The sequence below is a fragment of the Rutidosis leptorrhynchoides genome, chromosome 1 (genome assembly GCF_046630445.1).
Source record: "Rutidosis leptorrhynchoides isolate AG116_Rl617_1_P2 chromosome 1, CSIRO_AGI_Rlap_v1, whole genome shotgun sequence".
Classification (NCBI taxonomy): Eukaryota; Viridiplantae; Streptophyta; class Magnoliopsida; order Asterales; family Asteraceae; genus Rutidosis; species Rutidosis leptorrhynchoides.
In genome coordinates this window covers 419,334,845-419,350,906 of record NC_092333.1, presented here as the reverse complement: position 1 = coordinate 419,350,906, position 16,062 = coordinate 419,334,845, and the positions used below count along the sequence as shown (strand labels likewise).

At 31.8% G+C, this 16,062-nt stretch overlaps 1 protein-coding gene across 1 annotated transcript; it reads left to right on the top strand.

Moving 5' to 3' along the window:
- Nucleotides 1–13,286: 13,286 nt before the first annotated feature.
- On the top strand, nucleotides 13,287–15,451 carry LOC139872125 (mitochondrial ATP-independent inner membrane protease subunit 1a-like). Its single transcript, XM_071859949.1, has 6 exons — nucleotides 13,287–13,406; nucleotides 13,512–13,736; nucleotides 13,820–13,930; nucleotides 14,553–14,618; nucleotides 15,068–15,164; nucleotides 15,238–15,451. The coding sequence occupies exons 1-5, from the start codon at nucleotides 13,287–13,289 to the stop codon at nucleotides 15,134–15,136; spliced, it is 591 nt and encodes a 196-aa protein (XP_071716050.1). The 3' UTR covers nucleotides 15,137–15,164; nucleotides 15,238–15,451.
- The last annotated feature ends 611 nt before the right edge of the window (nucleotides 15,452–16,062 follow it).

The following is a 16,062-nucleotide window of genomic DNA, read 5'->3' as shown; positions in this document are numbered from 1 at the left end:
TTGGGGATGGGTTCGTAATCGACTTAATCAATGGATATGAGAAGAGGGCGATCCTTTCTATCAACCAAATTCACCTCTTGGCGATGAACCTGAAGCACTTACCGGTGAACCTATCCAAAACACCATTTTCACCCTCATTTCCAGAGTATCTCATCACGATTATATACTATCTCAGATTCTAGATCTTATTCATTCACTCGTCCGAATCGACAATCATCCTGGAGTAATAGCAGAAGTCAACGAGCTTCGCGCCCAAGTTATAGCTTTGGAAAATATGGTGCAAAGTTTACCAGATTCAGCAACATCACCGGCACCAACAGTACCATCAGTAACAGCACTAGTACCATCAACAATACATGCCTCAACATCTCATTCTGTACCTCGAGTATAATCATCGTACTACGTATCGTTCTACATCATTTATCTTCGTTCTACATGGCGATTATGTAATCTCTAATGTTTTAGAGATTATATATTCTTGTTCTAACGGTAAATCAAATGAGTTTAATATCATATTAACTCATTAAATCCATGATTACACCTGAAGAAAATGTATATGTATATATATTTTCATAAAGATTGTAATTGAAAAATTCCTTTGTACAAACTGTTAATGGTGAAAATATTTTAACGGGTAGGTAATACCCGAGAAATATTTAGATTTCACATTAATAAGTTACACTGTACATTCTTCAAATCTGATTCAACATTCAATTACTATCCTACTTACATCCACCGATATATGTATCCGTTCACCAAAGAATAACTATTTTCATTCAAATTCAATTTCATATTTGGATTTTGACCTATCAAAATCTAACAAGTGGCATAATGAAGAAATAATGGACACAATAAAAATTGATTAGAAACAAACAAATTAACTATGACAAATTTTGTTAAGAATCCACGCTAACTGTTTCCAGTTAACTGTTCCCAGCTAACTGATTACATTTTATTTATCGCAGTTTATTTATCGCAATTTTATTTATCGTCATTTAATTTCTGTATTTATTTTACGCACTTTAAGTATCGGGACACGTATACAAGGTTTTGACATATCATATCGACGTATCTATATATATTATTTGGAATAACCATAGACACTCTATATGCAGTAATGCAGGAGTTAGCTATACAGGGTTGAGGTTGATTCTACAATAATATATATAGTTTGAGTTGTGATCGAGTCTGAGACATGTACACGGGTCACGATACGTATTAATTAATTCGAATATTATATATTAAACTATATATAAATTATTGGATTGTCAACTGTGGACTATCGACTGTGGACTAATAACATTGGACAATTAAAATGAATTAAAATATTGATTATAACATATGAAACTAAACATTTCTTCAAGTTTGCCACTTGATTTCAACTTAAACCTCATTTGTATCTTGACGATTACAATCTGCGTTCAAACCTTTCATGATTCTTGAAAACACCTCAATCGAGAGGATGAATCAACCATACTTCATCTACAGAAGGAAAGATTTATGCATACAGTTATGCACCTGAAAATACTCGGAAACTGAGTAAACGTTTAACACAAAGCTGTGTTAATTCCTTTAGCGTTATTATTACCGAAAATAACTTTGCAATTCCTGTTCGAGATAGCCAGTTTTGTCACAGCTCCAACAAGTCAACTTCGACTTTTCGTTCTAAACAACCTTATTATAACCTTGATATATATATATATGTGTGCTCTTTTATTGTTACCGGTGAACCTTTTATATTCCATCTGATTACCAGCAGACGTACCAGCAACCTCGTTGCTCTTTGGCTCAAATCTCTACGATAAATCAATATATTTATCTATTGAAGTCTTATCATGAACTCATCGGTATCTTGTAATGATAAGTACCATACCAAGTACCAGAAGGCATCAATCGATAATCTCGAAATTCTCAGCAATTCTACGACAACAATTTATATATATATATATATATATATATATATATATATATATATATATATATATATATATATATATATATATATATATATATATATATATATATATATATATATAACTTCTATCTCATGTATTTACGAATTTCAATTCTGAATTTCTGAAAAGCGCTTTAGCTTATGAATCAGTTTCCTGAGTTTTGAAAAAGCTGATGAAGCAGTGAAAACTGAAGACTACCTTAACAGTCAAAAGTTTGATGATAAAGAATGGAGTGTTGGAAAAGCTCAAAGATTTTGATACTGAAAAATGAATTGCGCAAATCATGAAAGAGACTCTGAACAAGGACTAAACTTGTACATCAAAGAATCCTGATGACTCTGTTTCTGATGAAATCTTTAACGAATACCTAGCTCCTTAATCGCTCTAAATCATCGTGAATGAATTTCTTCATCAAAATTTGATTCAGAAATTCCAAGATATCATCGTATCTTTCATTATAAATATCCTCCATATTTCTGAAGATATTTTCATAACTATTCTTATCTGAAATCATTAATCTCTTCGTGCTATCAGTATTACATCATATAGAAACTGTTAGTTTCTATATTCTGTAAACTTTCGAGCTTAAAATATGAATGTTATTAAAGTAATGTTGGGAACTGATGCATGAGTTAGTATAATATAATGACATTTGATCAACGTGATTATATTATAGTAAGTCATGTTGAGTTTCTAATGGAACGTGATGATTCACAGAACTTAACGTCATCATGTGCCATGTTACATAACTCTTTCATTCTACTTAACTCCTGAACAAATAAAGAAAATGTATTCTTGATGGTTCTATCTTCCGTGATGCTGATAAATTTGAAAATCAAGTCGTGCTATCACGTTCCTTCCTGCTTAGAACATTATGATCATTCGAAACTCTATATCTAAAAATTCTGGACCATTATTCGCTTGACTTGAAGTCGGGAAGAGAAAACAAAAGCATAGAACTTTGAAAGATAAGGGAGAATATAAAGCCCGATAACAACACATAAATTACAAACTGTGTATATCAATGTTTATCGCAACATAAAGATACGAGAGAATTAAAAACATTATAACCCCAAGGGCGAAGTAGAAGAAAGCAGATTTCTCTGGTGAAAGTTGGAAAAGGAGAATGATTGTTGCGATAGTAAGGATGATGACAAGGATCAGAACTGGATTAAGCATTTTTTTTACAATCGTTTGGATGTATGAACTAAGAAAGAAAGTATAGGAATGATGAGAATAATTGAACGGAAGAATTTAATTTATAAGGGAAATATCAGACAGAGTAATCGAGGAAGATCACCGTATTTAATTATAGAGATCTTAATTTCCTTATTCGCCGAAGAATCAAATATATTAGATTTCGAAGATTATCTTTAAATTCCCTGAATTCCGGAATTCAACAGTGACTACGTCAAAAGAAAAGACGAATCTCTATCTCTTTATTTCACTCTTTTGTGATAACTTCACTCGTACTCTTCGAGTAATCGAATTATATTATCTATATTACTCAACAGTAATAAAACTCTATTTATCAACCCATATTCGTCAGGAAAACATTTTTATTGTTAGCCATGATGATCTCGATCAAATTTCGGGGACGAAATTTCTTTAACAGGTAGCAACTGTGACGACCCAGGAATTTCTGACCAAATTTAAACTTGATCTTTATTTGATTTCGAGACGATAAGCAAAGTCTGTAATGTTGAGTCACAAAAATTTTGAACTGTCTTCATATATTCAATTGACCTTCGACTAATCTCGACGATTCACGAACAACTAATTGTAAATAAATACTTTTATAAATAAAAATATATTTAAATATATATATATATATATATATATATATATATATATATATATATATATATATATATATATATATATATATATCAATTTGAAATACAAAATGATATAAGAATTAATTGTAAAATAGTAAATGATATAATAAAGTTTTTATTTAAAATGAATCTATATATATATATATATATATATATATATATATATATATATATATATATATATATATATATATATATATATATATAAGTTTACATAATAAGTTAAAACAATTATAACATGAAATTGATGCATTTGTTTTGTTAACTAGTAGCAAAATCATATTATGATTAATACTTGTATTATTATTAGATAATATTATTCCCTTTATTTATTATTTTTATTAGTATCATTATTATTATATATTTTTTAAACTTATTAATAACATTATTTCTATTATCATTATTATTAGTTTCATTCTTCTTATTAATATTAATATTAATATTAATATTAATATTGAGTATTTATGTTTGTATTATTAATATTAGTATGTTCCTTTATTTATTTAATAAACTGATATAGATATAATTAATTATACATATTTACAGATACAAATATATTATACTGATAAATACAGTTATACATTATATATAATTACATATATAAGATATATATATATATATATATATATATATATATATATATATATATATATATATATATATATATATATATATATATATATAAACAGATGTGTACGCCAATCCTTTTCATCCTGTTTAATCTGTCGAGTTAATTGATATAATTGGAGACTACAATTCATAAGTAAATTCCAAAATCAGTTTAGCATCCCTTTCACTTTTAATTTTTTTTTTTTTATATATCTGTCCTTGATGAACAATGCCTGTCGATCAAAAGGGGATTTTTATAAATCAATCGATTTATTAATCTGAGTGAAATTAATCAAACGTTCCATCATCTTTATCCAACATCAATTACAAAGAAGTCAAGTTATTGAATTAAACCAGAAGAATAAGCAACAAACCCGTATTCATCCCTGCCTACGATCGTCTTTAATCACCCTCACAAACATCAATCAATTATCAAACCCAAACCATAAAACAATCGAACCGTCGTTGGAAATCACGGGTATCATCTTCTTCTCTCTCCCTCTACGTCTCTCTCTTTCTCTTGTTGCACCCACAACACACCACCAAACCATGAATCATCGACCCACTTCATTATACCTAAATATTTCTGTTTCTATATCTATCCACAACAGCTCAACCACCGTTAATCATTTTTTTTGCAAAGCCGCTACTATTACTCCCTACATATTTCTGTGCTATCCAAGAATGAATCAAAACGAAACCCATAAAAATTGTTTTGCTAACCTTCGAATACCAACCTGCTCGTTGGACTGCTGTTGTTGCAGTACTTTCCTTCCTGTGATGTGATTAAACGTGAATTAAAATGATGATTGAATGATGGCCGACCAAAGCAAAAGGGGAGAATAAAAGGGACGTGTTTCTCTTTAGTGATTAGGTAAAGTTTATTATTATAATCATATCCCACTTCCAGCTTAATTCACGAGTCAATTAGTAAATCAATAACTAATTAGTACGTTCATTTAACTATGTTGGGCTGTGAGATTGTCTATCACCTTCGGTCGAGATCTTTGTGTTGGGCCAAAGCAAAACTAGGCCTAGATGTTAATTTCTATTGTGGGCTGCTGTAACCAGTTGGGCCAGGTTATAAGTTGATATCCATTACCATGGCTACTACAGCGGCCATCTTGTGTTTTTCTTCGTAAACCACCACATTCGAAAACCATCATTACAAACCACGTTTATGTTGCTGCTTTCCCTTCTTTTTGTATTCGGTTACAGTGACGGGAGGAAGAAGGTATACGTTGATGAAACAGGAGAATAAAAATGATACAAGATATTATAATGATAAATTTGATGACGAGGATACTGATGATGAAAACAGAAACAAAGATTAGATAATGATTATGTAAATGATTATATGATTAAGATAATGATAATGATAGAAGAAAATGAAGAATGATAATCGTGAACGAATTGATGAATGATGATAGTATTAGGTGATGGAGACCTTTGCTTACTTCGTTCCTTTCCTGCTCGTATACTCAACAAAACCGAGATACTATATTTTTTTTTTCTCGAATTGCTTTTGCTTTTGTGTTTCTGTATAATGTCGAGCCAAGCCCAAAACCAAATAATATTTGGGCTAATTAAATCATTTGTTGGGCCGAGTTGCTGGGCCAAAAGAAGTCCGGCTTATGAATTGGGCTGGGACAGAAAGAACGGGGTATATAGAATTGGGTTACGGTTTATTTCAGAAAAACTTAAATGGACGAATGGTTTGGTTAAGTATTGGATTAGCTAGAGGTCATGGGTTCGAATCCGGGTCGTGGCATTTCTTTTTAAATGCAAGTTTCTTCAAAGGTTCGTGAATCCGAGGTCAACCCTGCATTGTTCAGTTTAGTAATATGTATTTTTACTACAAAATACAATAGGTGAGTTCATTTGATTCCCTTTTACTCTTTACATTTTTGGGACTGAGAATACATGCGCTATTTTTACAACTGCTTTATTAAATGCTTTTGAAATACATTTTGAACTGCGAATACATGAAATGTTTTTATAAATGTTTGACGAGATAGACACAAGCAAAACATTCCTCGAATGAATTATGTAGACGTGATAATTGCCACCATTGAATTATATGGACGTGATAATTGCCACAATTGATATGAATATTTTTTCCCTGATTATTATTGCTTGGTAACCTAAGAATTAGGGAACATCACTAAATTTGAGAATTAGTGCACGCCTAATTGACGCGAATCCTAACGGTAGCTACCGGGTTTAACACCCCCACCCAGTATGTTCACTAGACGGAAGGGCTAGTGGGCGTGGTGTTTAGTACTTCGAAGTTTATATGATTATTATACAGACGAGATGTTCTGTTTTGGGGATATTATTATGCGCATTATATGTTAAGGTCGGTTACCAAGCCAAGCTATAAAAGCAATGAAAAGTGAATGTTATGTATCGAGAGAATGATTTTATACACAGGTTATGTGTATGTTATTTTGTGCACAAGATATGTGTACGGTTACTAAGATTTATGAAAGATGATTTCGTACACGAGAAAGGTGTACTGTATTTAAAAAATATCGCATGTACATTACAGGTGGGTATAGGATTCGGGCCCATTTGTACCATGCGGCATTTAAATCTTAGGGTCTATCAAAATGATGAATTTTATTGTTTTATGATAAACCTATGAACTCACCAACCTTTTTGGTTGAAAGTTTAAAGCATGTTTATTCTCAGGTATGAAAAAAACTTCCGCTGTACATTTGCTCATTTTAGAGATATTACTTGGAGTCATTCATGACATATTTCGAAAGACGTTGCATTCGAGTCGTTGAGTTCATCAAGATTATTATTAAGTCAATTATAGATGGTTATATTGTGAAATGGTATGCATGCCGTCAACTGTCGATGTAATGAAAGTTTGTCTTTTAAAAACGAATGCAATGTTTGTAAAATGTATCATATATAGGTCAAGTACCTCGCGATGTAACCAAATGTAATGTATTCGTCCAGATGGATTAGGACGGGTCGTTAGACTATATCCCTATTGTGACGTTAAGCACACATAACTACTTACCTTGTATCATAGGGTTGATCAGGTCCTAATTCTAGGTTATAGCCACGTGAATAAGCGAAAAGGGTGATCCGTAAATTAAACTTCTAAACCGTCAGGGTTTCAGCATAACAATAGGATAAGTTTCAGATAAAGTATTCAACATATAATAAACATTTGTAACAGATAGATAGGCATGTAAGATGAAAGCAACTTAAGATAACAAGATAACTTCATTAAATTAAGGAAAGCGTTCACCGTTTACAGATGCGATCTGAACCATTACAAGTGCTGACATCCTCTAGACCGCTCCTATTACAATCTTCAGCGTTCGCCTCCGGGTACTTAATTTCCCGCTCGGAGGTGAGAAAGCCTTGAAAGATCTAGTGAGAGAAAGTGTATTGTAGTGAGAGAGTGAGGAGAGGTGTGTTAAAATTGGATGACAAAAAGCCTTTAAATAGACTAGGATTTTGCCTGCAAACGGCTGGCAGACCGTTTGGCAGGCCGTTTATGAGCCAGGAAAGCCGTTTGGCAGGCCGTTTGGCTTGCCTGGCCAGCTGATTTTTCTGGATCGTAACTTGATTTCTTGTCTTTCACCGTTTTCGCTCTAGAATAGTCGTTTTAGCTCCGTTTTTCTTGATTCTTATTGCATCGTTTTCGTAATTAATTTATCTACAGATTTAACCAAAAAAGCGATTATTTTGCCGACAAATTTTTGAACTTTATGCTTTTGGGACTCAATATCGGGGGTAAAAATATGACTTTTTAGCCGATATCAGTCGTCTAAACTTTCATGTAGCTACGATGTTGGACATCGGGATTGAGGGCATTGTTGTCTATTCAGAATCCACAAACCTAACGTAATTACCTAGTGACACATCAGTTATCTGATAAGGACGTTTAAGTATAGCATAACGAGTCTGAAGTCATCACCTATTTATGAGCCGACACTTCAAAACTCAACCAAGTAACTAACGAAATCGTAACATGCACTTTCCATAGCCTTATCTGAAATTCAAATTTTATCTTTACCGCTTTATTTATTTATTTGTTTATTTAGGAAATTAGAAAACCCAGAAACAACTATTCCATATTTTAAAAACTTGCTAAGATATGATCAGTTTACTACAGTAATTAGCTCGATTATGTTGTCTTTTTGAACGAGCGACCCTTGGTCATACTTCCCTTACTCACCAATAGGAAGGAGTAGTAGATTTAGGTCCTATTATTATATATTTAAAACCTTAGATGTCTCTTGGTATCCTTGATAGACGCTCAACGACCTAACGACACCGCACTAAAATAAACCATCCATTTAGGCCATAACAAACTTTTGTAGCAGTCTACTTGCATTTTAAGTGATTGAAAGGAAGTGTTTGCTTTATAACACAAATACAATCTTTTCGGTGATGGTTTGAAGCACAAAATAATGATGAAACATGAGCTTTTAGGTTTGAATGTAAGTTTTCAATGTGCTTTAATTAGAAAAAACCTTTGAAGCTCAGTTTAGATAGAAACGGTCAAACTGTTGCTTGTCTATGGTAGCTGTAGTCAAAATCAGAAAACAAACTACTCCGTAATTGATGGACACTAAAGATAACGATTATGTAGGTCATATTATGCTCATGAACTGTAAGTGTTATTTATATGGTTTTATGTGTTATGTTTCACGTTGGTATGACTTAAGCATACTTAGGCTGTAAAGAATATTTTGGTCGACTATGATGAGGTAAGGTGCTTTTTATTCTTTTTTAACACTTGGGCTGGTGGATTATACTATATTATATAAATCTGTCAGGCTAATAATACAACCATGACAAGAAAGAGACAATTCATCGAAACTTGGTTTATAATCGATGTAAGGCACATAGATTATATTTAAATGTGTTATGTGGTTGCTATTTTGACATGGTGGAATTTTTGTGGGATTGTTAGATCATATTATGGACTTGATATCATGTTGTAAAAGACTTTTTTCAGGATTCTTTCCTGTACAAGATGAGGTGGATGAGGAAGTAATGACTATATATCAACAAATACATATTGTTCGTCATATTTATGTTTATAGACATGTTTAGAATAGTTATTATAAACTTGCTATGTTAGACTTGCATAATGAGATAAAATGGCGATATATTTAATTTTCATATATGGAGTTGCTTTTTACGCCATGATATAGTTGCTTAGATTTACATATAATTTTTGAATGTGGCAATTTGAACCCATTTTAGATAGATTTATTTAAGTTTATGGTCATGTAACACACGAAGTTGTGTACATACCTTCTAATTTTGCAGTTCTGTTTTATAGTTAGGTACATATATTAACAATAACACATGTTAATAAAACTTATCTTTTGGTAATAGATGTCTCCTAAACCTAATCAAGGTTGGCTTAAACTGATCCGAATGATGTATTGCATTTTGGTCTAGATGGATTATTGCATGTAGTCCATTATCATGGTAGATTTGTTAAGGTCTAACCTTTGATGATAGATATGTTCTATGTAATGTGCGTAATCCGTTGCAAACAAATTGAAATACTACCATCATAATCAACTTACTAGGAAAATGGCTCTTGTCGAATTACATATATGCATGATGGAAAAAAGGAAGTGTCGTTGTACGGATCAGCTATCTTTATTAATTTATGATTTTTTCAATAATCCTTTTCAAAGACAAGTTTGCCACATTGACTGCTGTTCAGCTGTTGTTGTCAATTTATTAGTATCATTGCATAATACCATTATGATCACATATTTAGTCTTTTAACTTTAAGTTGAAATGATTGTTTTTCATATTTTTTTTTTTTTTTTTTTTTTTTTAAAGGCATGTTAGTTTTCATCGCACGGTTAGTGGTTAGATCGCATCGCATCGCACTTTCCAGGAGGAAACCGCCACCATCCAAACGGGCAGGTGGGGAAAACCCCCTGGTGAGACTCGAACCCGGGTCTCCTCGAAAACCATGCAAGCATGGTTACCAATGAGGCAAAGCCCCATTGGAGATTGTTTTTCATATTAGCTCATGGAAGATATTCTGATTTAATTTTTTCATGTGGAAATTTGATATAGCCTTCACGATGTCTTTCTGCCTTTTAGAAATGAATGCGTTTTCATTGATAAATTAAGTGTATTTTATTTGTTTTTACAAGATTATGTAAAAATATGCCATTTTTGACAAACCAAGGTTAACATTAAATCTAAGAACATGCTGAGATGAGCTAACGTATGTCTTGATTCAAAAGTGATGTCAGATATGTTAATAAATTCATATTCTAAACATCAAATGTTTGTAGGTGAAGTATAAGTATGTTGCAAAAATTATTTTTCTTCAAACTAATATATTAAGTATAAATGTAACTTTTATATAGATCAACATATAACAATGATGAACGTTCGTTATATAAATTCGTTATTTAGATGTTTAGGAGGCTTTCTTTATAACAATTTGCGATTTCATGAATTCCTCAACTAGTAATTTATATATAATACAACAGGAGACCTACAACTACAATATCAAATACTCTTAAACATCTCCATCTTCGATTCCATCTCTTCATCTAATTGTCTCCATCTTCGATTGCTTTCATCATGGTAACTATATTTACTTCCATCTCTTCATATAGTCATCGCATCTTCAGTTTAATTCAAAAGAAGAAGAAAAACGTGTTATAAGCATCGATATCCAAATAAAGGTATTAAAACAATATGTTGGAGATATAGAGAAAGATAGGTCTTAAACAGTTGATAAATCTTGTGATACAGGAAACCAGACTAAACAAACATGGAACCCTTAAAAGCTTGATTTTTTTTCCTGGTAATTTGTTTCGTGGACTTCTTTAGTGTAAGGAAAGCAAACATGTGGTCATGGTTATGTAATACTTAAAGATTGCTTATGACTTGTTATGTAATACTCTGTATGTGTTTTGTGTTCGTAATTTGTTTTTTACAATTCTTATATATTTACATATAATATAAAGTTTGGATATTCGGATAATCCAAAATTCGAATCCGAATTTTGAATCCAAAATTTTGGATCCGAAATTTTGGATTCGAATTTCGGATGACCAAAATCACTATTAGAATTTTCGGATTTCTGAATTTTCAGATATCCAGTTTTGCAAATTCTTATTCGGTGAATAGTCTCGTGTTCTAAACTGGTGGAACCTCAGCAATTTTCCGATGCCCAGTTTGAATGAGGTTCTATGGGATAACATGGTGCAAAGCGGATCCGTGTTCGGGATGTTAATGTGGCAAACGGTTAGATGGACTTGTGTATATCCTATTTGGAAGAATCGAAACACCATGGTGTTCCATAAAAAAATCTTGGGGAACTTCGGTGGCGCTAATCAAGATACAAATCAAATTCTTCGTGTGGATATCGCATCGAGCTAAGGATAGGAAATTAGATTGACAAATTTGGATCACTAAACCAAGTATATATGTCACTCGACTGTAAATAGTCGTGTGGGGTACTATCTCACACCCTTTAATCTTAATCTAATATATTAACTCGTGTACTCTTGAGCTCAAAATTGCTCTTCGTCTCATTGTACTCATGTGTTTATTTATACTATATCTTGCTTTAAAAAAAATTTACTAAAGTTTATAAACAAAGTGCTCAAATAATAATAATAATAATAATAATAATAATAATAATAATAATAATAATAATAATAATAATAATAATAATAACGATAACGATAACGATAACGATAACGATAACGATAACGATAACGATAACGATAACGATAACGATAACGATAACGATAACGAAAACGAAAACGAAAACGAAAACGATAACGATAACGATAACGATAACGATAACGATAACGATAACGATAACGATAATAATAATAATAATAATAATAATAATAATAATAATAATAATAATAATAATAATAACAACAACTTAACGGGCTAATTTGATATTGTTTAAAAGTACGAGGAAGTAAAATGCATAATAGAGAAGGAAAAAAAAAACAGAATAAAAAAGTAGGTACTCCACTACTAGCAAATAGTCCTTGGTCCGTCGTTGAAGACCCGTACTCCAAAATGTTGTTGCAGAGCAAATTCAATCACGGAAGCAAAGCAATTTTTTGTTGTACATAATGCTTTTAAACTTGTACCCGTAAATAATTAATTAATTTACTGGGTGTGAGGAATTGTGTGATGAGTACGTCATGGTTGTTAGTATTTAGTTGTTAGTTAGTGATGGGAAGAAGGTGCTGATGTGGCGCTGATGTGACGCTCCGTGATCTCATGACGGACCGTCATGGTTAAGAGTGGTCTTAAACAAAATAGAAAAATAATAAAAATTTGTAGGTCTCGAAAATTAAATGTCTAATATTTAAAACTCCAAGGACTAATTTGTGTCATTCTTAGCTATTGGGGACTAATTTGTCATTACAAAAAACAATAGGGTTATATTTAACCTTTTGATTTTTGGACTTGATGTCATGACTCCTGAGATGGCCTCATGGGGTTATGAAGCTCCCCTAAATTGATTACGATCTATCTCTCCGGCGCCGGCGACACGCAGTCCCAATAAGGTATCTTGGTATATCAAATATACAATTTGATTTTTTATTTTATTGGTATGAGAATGTTAATCTGGGTGTTGCTTTTATTTATCAAATATTTACTTCAAAAAATGTCTACTACCTGTTCGTTAAAATGCTTAAGAGAAGCCTGTTGCAATAAACATGAGAATTTATTGAATTCCTTTTCATTGTTAGTGTTAACCTAAAATATAGTTTAAGCATTTTTCATCTTGAAATATTCATTATCATCTTTGTATCTGTTAATTTAGGTATAGTTTGTTGAAATAATAAAAAGTTCAAGCGTTTGTCCATATTGATCAAATTGAACGGAGATGAGCTTGTTTCAGCAATGGGCATTCATAGTAAAAGAAGCCTTAGACAAAAGCATTGTGGTTGCCAAATTCTTTTGTGCTCTTCACGTCACGAATACGTACCTCGTCTCCCCTGTTTTGGTAAATTAATTGTAATTATTTATTATTATTATTATTATCAATATCAATATTTTTTGCTTTTCAAAATGTTTGTACAAGTAAGTTTTAATGATCAGGTATCTGCAGGTTCACGGTCCTAGTATGCTCCCTACATTTAACATGACTAATGAGATCGTTTTGTCTGAAAGAATCTCAACCCGAACTGGAAAAGCAGGTTCGGGTCATGTAGTCGTTCTTCGTTCGCCTGAAAATCCTCGGAAAATTGTCACCAAGAGAATTGTTGGCAAGGAAGGCGACAATGTCACCTACGTCGTGGACCCCAAATTTAGTGATAGAACCGAGTCCCTTGTTGTATGATTCATCTAGCTTCAGTTATTATTTTATGTTTTCGTGTGTCTGTATTATTATTATTATTTTTTTAAATTTATATATAGGTTCCAAAGGGACATGTTTGGGTCGAGGGAGATAACATTTACAATTCTCATGATTCGAGGAATTTTGGACCCGTTCCTTATGGGCTTCTTCAAGGCAGGGTTTTTTGGAGGGTAAGTGTTGATTCTTTATTTTCTGAATTAAGCTATAATCAGCCTTAAGTTGTTTTTCTATGTTCAAAATTGAAAATGCTTTTATATCTACAAGAAGCATCATATAAGATAACTTGAAATTTGTGGTATTTGTATCTAACAAATGTCCTTACAGTTACCGTAAGATCATATGAATGAATTAGGTCTGAGAGTGTTAAGTTATGTAAGACTTAACAATAGTTAGTAAACATTGATTCATTATTGGTAGAAGATAACTTTCGATATACAGTAAAGAATACTAGTTACATTAGCACATGACTATTTTGTTCTTACTCGTTAGGTTTACTTGTATTTTTATCTTCGAGTAGCAAATGTGAATCTTAGCTGATTCAACATTCTACCTCTCTTATGTTTGCTTTATTGTGGTTTTGTTGTCAATATATGATTCATATATAATAAATTGTTAGTTTGAATTTCATAGATCGTTACTAAATAATACATGCTCCGAATCCACTATGCTATTGGAGATAAGTATTATGCTCTTGTAGCACCATGAAAGATCTTCTAGCTTTCAACATGTCAATTAAGATGGTTTTATATAAAAGAGATCATAAAAATTCCAAATTTTATATAATTGCTGTAGATATGGCCTGCTGCTACATTTGGATCAATTGGGAAGAGACCAGAAACTGTGGACCCTGCCTATAAGGTACATTCTTTACATGACGTTATACTTCATTATATGTTTATTTAGCTTCTCTTATATGATTTATGAAAAAAAAAAGTTATAATAATTTTCGACTTTGCTAACTTATGGGTAGCTTGGATAGTACCAACATTGACTAGTGGATGTGACCAACAAAATGAAAATTCCATTAGTCCTTAAAGGGCTGATATATGGTGCAACGGTAAAAGTAGACAGGTGACAAAATGGGTAGTTCGGGTATTGGGTCAAAACAGTTGCTGTTTGCACGAAACACTTTTTTCCAAAATTAATTTGTGTGACTTCTTAATTCGACCTGTTCTACCCATTTTCTTGCTAGCTATTTTTTTTACTTATCGTCTTTACCGTTTCAAGATAAAATACAATTACTTGGGGAAAAATTAACGATTTTGTTTTATGGTAAGGTCAAATTTGTTGATTCAAACTTTTTGCAAAAGTTAATGCATTCCTACTCTCATAGAGCAAAGGTCACTTCATGCATCAAAGTCACCATGATATATTGATCCACAAATTCAAGACGCTGTTTCATGTGTAATAATAATTCAATTATATCGTTCTTTAGTTTGTCTTTATTGAAATTTATTCATGTCTGATTTAATTTCAGGTCTTAGAGCAGTCAAACAGTTCATAACTTGAAGAACGGTGTGCTCTTCATTGCTTTGGACTTTTTGTTACGAACACATTTCTTTCAGCGAGTATACTATCTAATGTTTTCCGAGCCTCAATAGAATACATTACTTCTTTACCTTTTTTTCAAATGTAAGCCAGTAACATAGTTTTAAATATATGCTGAAATGAGCCATGTACTTATGATTTTATACCTGCCAAATAAGTAGGTATTCTTCTCATGTTTATGCGAAGAATGTTAATGTATACCTCCCTCATCAAGTATTAACAATACTGAGAAGCAAAAGTTCAGATAACAGAAGGCTTTGCATAGGATTGCTTGAGTTTCACATTGTGATGTAACTTGGAATAAATTCATTGAATTGATAATTATATATGCTTTATGAAATGTCTTCATCTCTATACTTCCAATCCTAGCAATCACTTTTATTGCTAGTAAAGTGTTTATTAGGGAGAATGTATAATTTTAATGGTAGATAGATGGATTGAATACAATATAATGGTTTATTTGAAACTTTAGATAATTTAGCAACATATTAAACCACTTTACTCGATTAAGAGTATGAATTTTAATGTTTTTATAAGTGAATGGTCTGAAGTTATAACCAAATCAATACATGCTGATTATTAAACTAGTTGAAGTGAATCTAGCTGACAAACAAACTAGACTAATATATTATTTGACATGTTCTTATGTTTGTTAAAAGTAGAGCTTCTAAAGTACAAAATATCTGAAACCTCTTACCTCTAGAGGATGAAAATTGTTATGTACACAACTACTATGTTTTACAGTGTTGTACAA